This window comes from Rana temporaria, chromosome 2 (genome assembly GCF_905171775.1).
Source record: "Rana temporaria chromosome 2, aRanTem1.1, whole genome shotgun sequence".
In the NCBI taxonomy this organism is placed as follows: Eukaryota; Metazoa; Chordata; class Amphibia; order Anura; family Ranidae; genus Rana; species Rana temporaria.
The window spans coordinates 36509677-36522008 of NC_053490.1; the positions used below are offsets into that span (position 1 = coordinate 36509677).

Genomic DNA, 12332 nt, shown 5'->3' on the forward strand with positions numbered 1-12332 from the left:
GTGGCTGCTGTAGGCGATCGCCTAGGACACGTCACAGGTCCTAGGCGATCTCCTGGCCAATTACAGGGCGCGGCGCCGGGCCGCGCCGCTCGCGCATGCGCAGTGGGTGCCCGGCTGTGAAGCCGAAAGCTGTCACGGCCGGGTGCCCACACTGAAGATGAAGACGCCGGCCGGGGAGGGGGGGAGAGGAGCGGAACCCCGGCCGGCGCGTCGCTGGAGCGCTGGAGCAGGTAAGTGCCTGTTTATTAAAAGCCAGCAGCTACACTTTTTGTTGCTGCTGACTTTTAATAAACATACAAATGGCTGGAACTCCCCTTTAAAAGCCAAATTTTTGGAAACTTAAAAATGATTGCTTGCAGTGGGACTTTGCTCACACTGCAAGGTTAATTGCTCATTTATGTCTAATGGGTCTAATGGGTCGGTGAGGCTTAGGTCTCCCTTACTAGATGCTCCCAGTCACAAGCGCAGTCACATGCACAATACAGACTCAGGGGCAGATCCACAAAGGTAATTTCAAATTTTGCGTGTCGTATCTTTGTTTTGTATCCTCAAAACAAGATACAACGGCATCTTGGCTAGATCCGACAGGCGTACGTCTTAGTACGCCGTCTGATCTAAGCTGCAATTTTTTGGCGGCCGCTAGGTGGCGTTTCCGCCAAATTCCGCGTCGAGTATGCAAATTAGCTAGTTACGGCGATCCACGAACATACGACCGGCCGTGACATCTCCTTCGTGAGCATTGGCTTGTTCCGGGTTAATTTTGAGCATGCGCACTGGGATAACCCCACGGACGGCGCATGCGCAGTTAAAAAAAAACGTTGTTTTCGTTGGGTCACGACGTATTAACATAAAACACGCCCCCATCACAGAGATTTGAATGGCGCGCCATTACGCCGCCAAAGATACACTACGCCGCCGTAACTTACGGCGCAAATTCTTTCAGGATTAAAAAAAAAAGAACAAAGTTACGGCGGCATAGTGTATCTTAGATACGCTGCGCCCGGCGCAGAGGTACGTGGATCTGCCCCTCAGTCTTTAGGGGATGCCTTTTTAGAATTTGAACACCACTTACATGGCTCTGAACATGATCGTGTGCACACTCCCACCGCTACCAATGACGCAAGCCGTGCTCTATCATGGCTTAGTGGGCTATAATTTTGTATGGTTATATTATGGTTCCCATGTTCGCAGATCTGCTTACTAGGAGCGTTAATGCAGTCGCCATGAGGTGGCCAGTCTCTTGGTGAGGCATGAACGAACATCCTTAAAGTGGAGTTCCACCCATAAATATTACATTACATCAGTAGTTTTAAAAAAATGTCATTAGTCCTTTACGAAATTTTTTTTTTTTTTTTAGATGCCTTCAAAGTGTTGTTGCTAGGCAGAATAGTTAATCTTCCCACTTCCTGCACCTAGGTGCTTAAGCTTCCTAACCTACACCGCACAGACTCCTGGGAATGTAGTGGGTGTAACTTTCCAGGAGTCTGTGCACTCCCCAGTCTCAAAGAATCATGTGACTTGGACAGCACAGGTGCTGAAACCTGATCTGACACTGCTTGTGCAGCACTGAGCATGTGCGAGATCTGCAAGGCTGAAATCCAGGAAGTCATACAGTCTGGCTTCATGATGCCCACACTTAAGATGGCCCCAGTCAATTTCTATTTTATAAACTGTCTAAATGCTCTAACAACCTAACAAAACGGACCTTAGTTTACAGACTAACTTTACTAGAATACATTAAGCTTGTGTATTACAGGGGTATTTATATTTAAAAAGTGAAATTGTGGCCGGAACTCCGCTTTAAGCCCTCTTCCACACAGGCGGACTCCGACGCTACGCTAAGCTTTGGGGGAGAAGTTGGGGTTGCACACTGTGCATAGCGCACCCCTAAACCCTGCACTCTGTACACAGCACATCCCTGAACTCTTCACTCTGTACGTAATGCACTCCTGGATCCTGCACCCTGTACATAGCACACACATAAACCCTGCACTCTGTACACAGCACACCCCTGAACTCTTCACTCTATACATAACTCACTCCGTGAACACTGCACTCTGTGTATAAGGCACCCCTGGAACTGCAATCTGTACATCGTACACCCCTGAACTCTTCACTCTGTACGTAACGCACTCCTGGATCCTGCACCCTGTACATAGCACACCCCTAAACCCTGCACTCTGTACACAGCACGCCCCTGAACGCTTCACTCTGTACGTAACGCACTCCTGCACACTGTGCATAAGGCACCCCTGGAACTGCAATCTGTACATCGCGCACCCCTAAACTCTGCACTCTGTACGTAATGCACTCCTGAACCCTGTAAGTAGTGCACCCCTGATACAACTGGCCCTTTGAGGGCAACCATACTGCTGATGCGACCCACAATGAAATTGAGATTGACACCCCTGCTCTAGAAGGTGTAGCTACACATTTATATAATGATAAAAAAAATTATATTACTATGTTATAAAGTATAAGCACATAAACCTGGTGCAACAATCACATAAGAAAATACATTTTTAGGTTCATTTTATATAACTATAATTTCCCAACGAACAGAAAACTCATTATTGTATTATATAATTGCCTGCAGAATTCAGATGAAGGAGTCTATGATCGAAGAACTCTTGGCTGAGGTGAAACAAATAGAAGAAAAGAATACGAGATACAAGGAACGGGTATGTGTTATTATAAGGGAATGCACTTAAAATCTGTTAGCTTTCTAAATTCATTAAAGTATAAGTAAAGGAAAAACTTTTTTTTAGTTTTGAATAGAATGTAGAGGGATTAGAACTCCTGACAGTTTATATTGATGTCTGTGCCCCCATTAAGGATATTCCTCCTCTCTCTATTGTCCTGTTTACCATTATCATTGAAAGTGAAAAAGAAAAAGAAAATCCCACATTTTGGGTTGTGTAACGGAATGGCCCGTGACACACAGAGACTTTTGAAGGATGTGGGGTACTCCTGTGCCAGCTTCACCAATAACTCTTGGGTCTAGGGTCATCCTATGTCCCTTTTGGGCATAGGATGACTGAGAACTGATATCTCGGATTACATGAGATGGGACATTAATGATAATTCATGTATTGCAGGATCTTGGAATATTGCAGGTTGCTTATTCTGACCCCCAACAGGTCAATAAGAATGTCTCATAGACTGTTGAGATGCTAATTAAGGCTGCATATTGTGGGATGTTTAAGTGTCTTGCTGTGATTGCATTCTGTGTCCATTGTGCTAATTAGGTCTGCTTCTACAGAGCATTTCATTATGTATGCTAATGACACTGTTTTGTGTGAAAAGTCTATTGATGATAGATATGTGTTGGCAGTCTGACTTCTCAGGTATAGTGAATTAGCATGTCAATTATGTTTAGTAAAGGAATGTGTTTTGTGTAACAGGTGGGGATCACTTATCGCAGAGCCAGACTGTCTGAATGATGATTAGTAATTAGCCCATCTGAATGTGTATTGAAGCCCCCATTGTGTGATGTTGGGGGTGGAGAGTTTCATTGTCCCTGTAACATGCTTTTTGGTTGTGAACTGTATAAAAACCTGAGTTTTACCATTAAAATATTCTTTCATTTTGGAACCAGAAACAGAGCTGTATGTCTCGTTATTCTGGGAAATGGAATGGATAGTGCCTGCTGGATTGCCGGATAAGCTGTAGTGGTTGGTGGAATGGAAGATCGTGAACAGTGTTAACCCCTGACCGTTACAGGTTGTCCCTAGAAAAGAAATAGAGGGAAAGTCTTCCAGTGGGGACACTAGTTCTGGTGACCTGGATGCCCCAATAAGTTACTTGTAACATTTTAGTCACCCCCTGCAATAGGAACTTCATTTTTGGTGGGATAGTCTCCAATGCTTATCTACTTGTGGGAATCTCTCCAATTCATCCAGATAAATCTTATTGTGTTTTTGCATCCAGAATGAACGTCTAAAGGCCGAGCAGACGGGACATGTCAACGAACTCTTAAGTGAGGCCAAATCCCAGGAACGGGAACTGGCTAAGAAAGAGATCGTCAACCGGGAACAAGTAGACGAGCTGATGAAAGAGAAATGGGATTTTATTCGGCAAAAGGAGAATCTGCTGGAAGGTACGACACATATATCCACATACAGGGGACATACAGTTCTTTTACACAGCTGAAGGACAATGTATTTCCATCCTCCAGTAAATCCTCTTTCAGTATAGAAAAAAAAACTGGCCTCAGATGTAAGATTCTGATTACCTGCCAAAGGATTTGTATTTTTGTTTCTCCAGTTCTAAGAATTACGCAGCTCTGCCACATAGCACATCCAGGGCCATTTGGGGGCCCCAAGCAAAATGGGGGGCCCCAAGCACCCCCCGCCTACGTTAGCGCTACACTAATTTTTTACACCCATGTTCTTACTCCTTCCCTCCTCCCTAGTCCCTATATTTTTCTATTCTCACCTCCCCTTCTTCCCTGTAGGCTCCCGCTGTAGCGTGGCCGAGCTCCTCTTCCTCCTGTCAGTACGGTGTTCTATCATTATGGGTCCCAAGTCCCCTAACAGATAGTGCCCGGGCCGGGTACCGCGCGGTACAGGAGATTCAGTTTCCTGTGTTCCCGGCTGAACTGAAAGGAAGTGAGCACTCAGTGTGCACTTCCTGTCAGTCCAGCCAGGAACAGGAAACTGAATCTCCTGTACCACGCGCCGTACCAGGCCAGACTGACAGGACTCCAGGAGGAAGGAAGAGGAGCTCGGCCACGCTACAGCCTGGGAAGGGGAAGTTGGGGGCCCCAGGCCAGCTCGGGGCCCCAAGCAATTGTTTGTTTTGCCTGTCCTGTAGCAACAGGCCTGAGCACATCCCTGTTTGATCGGGAATGAAGCATCTCGTTAACACTAAAGCCCTGTACACACGATCGGATATCTGATGGAATCTTATCCGATGGATTTTTTCGTTGGATATCCGATGAAGCTGACTTTCATCAGTCTTGCCTACACATCATCAGTCAAAAATCCGACCGTGTCCAAAGCGGTGACGTAAAACACTACGACGTGCTGAGAAAAATGAAGTTCATGCTGTCGATTTAATTCTGAGCATGCGTGGATTTTTGACCGATGGATTTCCACACAGACGATTGTTTTTTTCTATCGTTTTTTTATCCATTGGAAAATTTTAAAACAAGTTCTATTTTTTTCCACCGATGGAAAACAAACCGATAGGGCCCACACACAATCGTTTTTTTTTCCCGATGAAAACGGTCCATCGGTCTGTTTTCATCAGACAAACCGATCGTGTGTACAGGGCTTGACAGGTCTTGTGCCTCCCCAACCCTTTGCACTGCAGCAGTTACAGTTTTTTTTCCTTCTAATGTAGGCACAGCTGGAGTAGAAAAGCCTGTCCCCTGCCTGCATGCTGCAGAGAAGGACTCTTGCTCTCTATGGGGATGCCGTGGACTCATTGCAGAGGTCCAACACATTCCACATATCTATATTTCTGCAATCAGCAGAGCTCATGTTCCCTGCTGATTTGAGATTTCCTACTCAGCAAGGGGTGTGTTGACCTCCGCAGAGAGACCACTGCCTCCCCACAGAGATCAAGGATCCTTCTCTGCAGCTATTGCAGGGGACAGGCTTTTCTACTCAAGCTGTGGCTGATTTAAAAAACGAAAAAAACAAACTGTAAGGACCCATTTACATCTTGTGTTGTAGTAACAAGCATGTTACCGCAACGTGCAGCAGCATACTGTATTGCAATGCTGTTCATCGCACTGCACCACAACGCATGGCATACATATTACATAATAACGCACCAAAAAAATCTAAACAGGCCCACAGGGCCAGATTCTCAGTCAGCGGCGTATCTCTGCCCGGGCGTAACGTATCCGATTTACGTTACGCCTCCGCAACTTAGACGGGCAAGTGCTGTATTCTCAAAGCTCCGTAAGTTGCGGCGGCGTAGCGTAAATTGGCCGGCGTAAGCCCGCCTAATTCAAATTTGGATCAGGGGGGCGTGTTTTATGTAAAACTACTGTGACCCGACGTGATTGACATTTTTGCGGAACGGCGCATGCGCCGTCCGTGGAATTTCCCAGTGTGCATTGCTCCAAAGTACGCCGCAAGGACGTCATTGGTTTCGATGTGAACGTAAATGGCGTCCAGCCCCATTCACGGACGACTTACGCAAACGACGTAACTTTTTCAAATTTCGACGCGGGAACGATGGCCATACTTAACATTGGTACGCCGCATGTAGGCCTCATATAGCAGGGGCAACTATACGCCGGGAAAAGCCTAACGTAAACGTCGTAACTTTACTGCGTCGGCCGCGCGTACGTTCAGGAATTCGCGTATCTAGCTAATTTGCATACTTGACGCGGAATTCGACGGAAGCGCCACCTAGCGGTAAAAAAAAAAATGCAGTTAAGATCCGACGGCGTAAGAGACTTACGCCTGTCAGATCTAATGGATATCTATGCGTAACTGATTCTAAGAATCAGGCGCATAGATACGACGGGTCGGATTAGGACTTACGACGGCGTACATGGCGCTGCGCCGTCGTAAACCCTTTCAGAATCTGGCCCTAAGACTGCACACCTTTTGTTTTAAAGCACTTGGTTTGAATTAAAAGTTCAGTTAGACTTTAAAAGATGCGCTTGCTGATGTTTTATTGAATACATTTCTGCATTAACCCTTTTACTGCCACTGCCGTATGTACTGCAGTCTGTGGGAGTGTGTGTAAATCTGACAATCTGATTGTTAATTAATCCGGTGGCCATGCACCCCGATCTGCATCGCTTCCCTCCCCCTTGCGCGTGCCCCGGTGATGGTCCTTGGGCTCCCCGAGCCCATCGTCCGACCCGGGATCGGTATGTCGGGTTCCACCGGGGAGAAGGGAGATCCCGCTAATGACCTGGGTCCTAGAGTCACTTTTCCCAGTATGGTTGGGGAAGAAGCTAATGGAGTGTAATCTGCAATCTATTAGCTTCAATGGAGGACTGGTGAGACATCAGGGGTCTTTTAGTCCCCTGTTGTCTCTTTAAAGAGAACATGTCATCAAAAAGGCATAACTTGGGGGAACTTTTGTCCCCAATGTGATGGAAAAAAAACATACACACATGTACGAATATAAATGTATGCGTCGGGGGCACCTACACACAAAAACATCAATTGCACTATACATGTTACATAGCTCCGAGCATGCTGGAGTGAGAGCAATAATTCTACGCCCATTATTCACTGTTAGCTCTAAACTGAAGACCTGTTGGGGTTTTTAAAGCATCTTCTATGGAAAATATAGGGTACCAAAGTTTATCGCCGTTTCATGGGTGCACACAGCTTTAATGCCGCGTACACACGATCATTTTTCGGCATGAAAAAAACGTTGTTTAAAAAAAATGTCATTTAAAATGATCGTGTGTGGGCTTCACATCATTTTTCGGCTTCTGAAAAAACGCCCAATTTTTTTTTCCGAACATTTTTAACAACATTTTAAACAATCTCGTTTTTCAGGTTGTAAAAAATGATCGTGTGTGGGCTAAAACAACGTTAAAAACCCGCGCATGCTCAGAAGCAAGTTATGAGATGGGAGCGCTCGTTCTGGTAAAACTACCGTTCATAATGGAGTAAGCACATTCATCACGCTGTAACAGACAGAAAAGCGCAAATCGTCTTTTACTAACACGGAATCAGCTAAAGCAGCCCAAAGGGTGGCTTCATCCGCATGGAACTTCCCCTTCATAGTGCCGTCGTACGTGTTGTACGTCACCGCGCTTTGCTAGAGCATTTTTTTTAAACGATCGTGTGTGGGAAAGGCCGTTTTAATGATGAAGTTGGAAAAACTTTGTTTTTTCTACATGCCGAAAAACGTTGTTTTTTTTCATGCCGAAAAATGATCGTGTGTACGCGGCATAAGGCTTGACATTTTTGGTATCTGTTTACTTGACGCAACCTCATCTTAATTTAGCATTTCATAAACTGTTGTGCTAATATTGTATGACTTAAAAAATTGGATCTACCACCTTTTTATTCTCTAGGGCAGTGTTGGCGAACCCTGGCACGCCAGATGTTTTGGAACTACATTTTCCATGATGCTCACGCACTCTGCAGTGTAGCTGAGCATCATGGGAAATGTAGTTCCAAAATATCTGGGGTGCCAAGGTTCGCCATCACTGCTCTATTAATTACACAGGTTCTGTGGCTAATTAAGGTGGTAATTAAATTCACTTAGTGCCTTATCTGCATTAAATTAGCCCCAGAACCTGTGCAATTAATATGTGTTTGGGTTTAACCACTTCAGCCCCGGAGGATTTAGCTGCCAAATGACCAGGCCACTTTTTGTGATTCGGCACTGCGTCGCTTTAACTGACAGTTGCACGGTCGTGCGACGTGGCTCCCAAACAAAATTGACGTCCTTTTTTTCCCACAAATAGAGATTTATTTTGGTGGTATTTGATCACCTCTGCGGTTTTTATTTTTTGCGCTATAAACAAAAATATAGCGTCAATTTTAAAAGAAAGCAACATTTTTTACTTTTTGCTATAATAAATATCCCCAAAAAATATATAAAAAAAACTTCCTCAGTTTAGGCTGATATGTATTCTTCTACATATTGTTGGTAATAAATAGATCGCAATAAGCGTTTATTGATTGGTTTGCGCAAAAATTATAGCATCTACAAAATAGGGGATAGTTTTATGGCATTTTTATTAATACGATCACTGTCCTGTCACTAGGTAGAACAGGGAGATGCCTTGTTTACACAGGCATCCCCCTGTTCTGCAGTTCCGTGACACGATCGTGGGACACCGGCGGACATCGAGTCCGTGGGTCCCGGTGATAGAGACTCATTCATTAATTTCCTGATACAATCTCAGGGTTACCCATTTCTGCCGTCTGATTCAAATTACTATGGTGAAATATGTGCAAATCTACAGACAAAATAAATTCCACATCTCAGCTTCAATCAGAAAACAGGAAGAGCAAGCCCTCCTCACTTCAGTTTTATTAAAAATACAACATCACAAAAATGCATTTGATTGGTTCACATTAAACAGAAACACTCACCGATCCCTCCCATTCACCCTCTGACGTCTGTAGCACATGTTATTCAATGTCCATACACAGGGGTTCCTTGATCAAAGAGTTACCCAGTCCAATCAGATGATTACACGATTTAAAGTCTCTTTTAGTCATCCAAATAGGCAAGAGGCAAGAGGTTTGCCATATAAGGTACCAGCAGTTTTGAGACATAAATTCCTTTTGGGGTGGAGACAGGAGGGGGGCAAAGTCACAGTTTCCTCTTGAAGCTATACAGGAAATACAGGGGGGGTGGAAGAACATTTGCCAGTCTCAAAACAGGCTTGTCCTTCAATTTCAATGCGGTGTTCTTTTGACTTTAAAAACCAACATATATCATTCCTGATATAAACTCTTTAAGGAAAATTATCTTGTTGTGATACATATATTTCACACATGCATATATATAATGTATTGATATAAAAACAATATGAAAATATAAAAAAGAAACTAAAGGAATATAAACCGAGAAACATTTTAGTAAAAGAATAAGCTTAACTCAAAAATAGGCATTATTACAATCTATCACACCGGGTGCACAGTCATGGAGCTTGCGGCAGGGGCACAACGCGAAATTCAAAGCAACATACGTTGCTATGAATACATACGTTGCTTTGCGCAGCCGTGGCATTTAGGGTGACCACATTTCCAAACTACCATTCAGGGACACCCTCCCTTCCCAAAAATCATCTTGTGCTGTAACGAATCACAGCACAGTGATTGGACACAAGAGGCGGGATTTATGATTTCTCCAATCACAAGCTGGGGGCTGGGATTGTGCTCCTCCAGGCATTCCCGGCCAGGACAGTAATGTCAGTGAGTAAAGCGGTGATGTGGCAGCCTTTTTTGAGGGCATCAGGGGGGGGGGTGGCTGTGTTAGTTTCTTTCCGGGACACTGTATTGTCCTGGAATGAATGTGCCCGGGACAGACCTGCAAAATACGTGACTGTCCCGAGCAATCCGGGACATGTGGTCGTGTTCGGCAAGTGGTTAAAGGGATGAGTTGGCAACCCTAACTGACGGGAGCATTCTGGCGGGGCGGGGGCCGGTCCCCCTGTTAGAAAACAATAGCACAGCAAGGAGATCGCTGTACTAACATTGCATAGTTACTTGTGTCTTTTATATCCATCTGGATTTCTTACCCAAACAAGCAACCTGCAAAAAAAAAAAGACTTATCATACTTACCTCTCTAGTGGGTGCTGATAAAAGATGCTTGCAGGTGATCTAGCCTGCCAGACTCCTACTATAAATAAAAGAGCACTTTTGGTTGTATAGACTGTTTAGAGTATTTCCAGGAATTTATTTCCTATATACTGCTGCCTGCTGTCGGAAATATTTCCAATTCATGACAGCATCACTCTGCAGTCTTCTCTCTCTTCTGCAGAGTTTCCATTGATATTAGCTGGGGAATAAAGTTATTTTTATATTTGTCTTTTCTCTCAGCACAGCGCAGCTCTAATACTTAACATTTATCTCCCCAGAGCTCCGAGCCTCCCCTGTTCCTTCTCCTCGCTGCAAGTCTGTTAGTTCAGGAGCAATTAAATCCAACCGACGGAGGAGGAGTGAGCCTGGAACTTGTACCTTTATTCCACCATATGAGAGACTGTAACCAAGGCAGCATACCGAGGAAATTATATAGCTTTAGATTGTAAAGATTTTTAGATTATATTTCCCTATATATATATATATATATATATATATATATATATATATATATATAGATATTTTTTTAATTTTATTTATTATAATATATATATATATGAGCATTATGATGGTTACTCACTCTGGGGCTGTGTATTTTGGTGTACAGACCACTACACCAGCAGCGTGGGGCACCACGGCAACTATATTTAGCAGGGTGTGGAAAAGTAGTCAGGAAAAGATGTACTTACCCTTTAACCACTTCACCCCCGGAGGATTTGGCTGCCAAGGGACCGGGCCACTTTTTGCGATACGGCACTGCGTGGCTTTAACTGACAATTGCGCGGTCGTGCGACGTGGCTCCCAAACAAAATTGATGTCCTTTTTTCCCCCACAAATAGAGCTTTTTTTTGGTGGTATTTGATCACCTCTGTGGTTTTTATTTTTTGGGCTATAAACAAAGATAGAGCGACAATATTGAAAAAAATATATATATTTTTTACTTTTTGCTGTAATTTTTGTACTTTTTGTTATCCCCAAAATAATATATAAAAAAAATAATTTTTTCCTCAGTTTAGGCCGATACGTAGTCTTCTACATATTTTTGGTAAGCGTTTATTGATTGGTTTACGCAAAGGAAGGAAGGTGTTAAGTGTGTCCTAGGGAGTGATTATAACTGTAGGGGGGCAGGGCTTACTGTGACACGACACTGATCACTGCTCCTGACGAGAGGGAGCAGACGATTAGTGTCCTGCCACTAGACAGAACAGGGAGATGCCTTGTTTACACAGGCATCTCCCCATTCTGCAGCTCCGTGAGACGATCGCAGGACGCCGAGTCCACGGGTGCCGCGGACACAGTCACGGAGCTCTTGGCAGGGGCGCGCGCCCACGTTGCGACAAATTTAAAGGGACGTACCTGTAGATACTTATTTTTTATGTTTTACATTACTATAACTGCAAATGGGCCAACCTGAAGTGATCTATCAGGACTTAATTTTATGAATAATGTTTCACTTTAACTTCTAAGTTTAAATGCAGCAACAACAGTTGTCATTGTTTCCCAGACTGAAGTGACTACATGATTGAAATTAGGCTGAAAACATTATACTAATCTGGCGTGGACAGTTCCACTCCAAGAGACCTATTTTGCCTGAAAACAAAGAGAAAAACTACAAAAATCGCCTCAAAAATGCAGCGTCTATGACCACCTCGATTGTCTCTGTGACGGGAGTCACTTTGGGTGGGGGGCTTGTGGAACCCAGCTTGCTTTGGAGATTGTCCATTAGGGGCACAGGGTGACCGAGAACCCCAGTCTGATCTGTACTAGTCAGACTCGCTTTACAGCCACACTGGAATGTTGTATATATGTATATATTGTGTTGTTTCATGCTGTTAGACTCTTTGCTGGGATTGTTTGGGGTGTGGCTGTGTCCCATTGTTCTGTTGTGTCTGTCTTAGGAGAAGTGTATTATGGAATGGATGTTTGTATTGGTATTCCTGGCATGTAAACCACGGGCAGGGCATAGAGGGGAGGGGGGGGAATCCCTCCAACAGCCCTCCCTGCTGATAAGGTGCTCTATTGTTCAAATGTTTCAATGCCTCCGTGTTCATTATTGCTGATTGGACAGTTTACCCTGCCCT

At 44.3% G+C, this 12332-nt stretch overlaps 1 protein-coding gene across 1 annotated transcript in view; it reads left to right on the plus strand.

Annotated features, from left to right (window-relative positions):
- CCDC83 (coiled-coil domain containing 83) overlaps positions 1-12332 on the plus strand; it is a 47019-nt gene that overhangs the window by 11071 nt on the left and 23616 nt on the right. Inside the window, exons 2-3 of the mRNA XM_040340078.1 lie at positions 2597-2681; positions 3931-4099. Coding sequence (XP_040196012.1) covers positions 2597-2681; positions 3931-4099 — 254 coding nt within the window. The remainder of the gene's footprint in view (positions 1-2596; positions 2682-3930; positions 4100-12332) is intronic.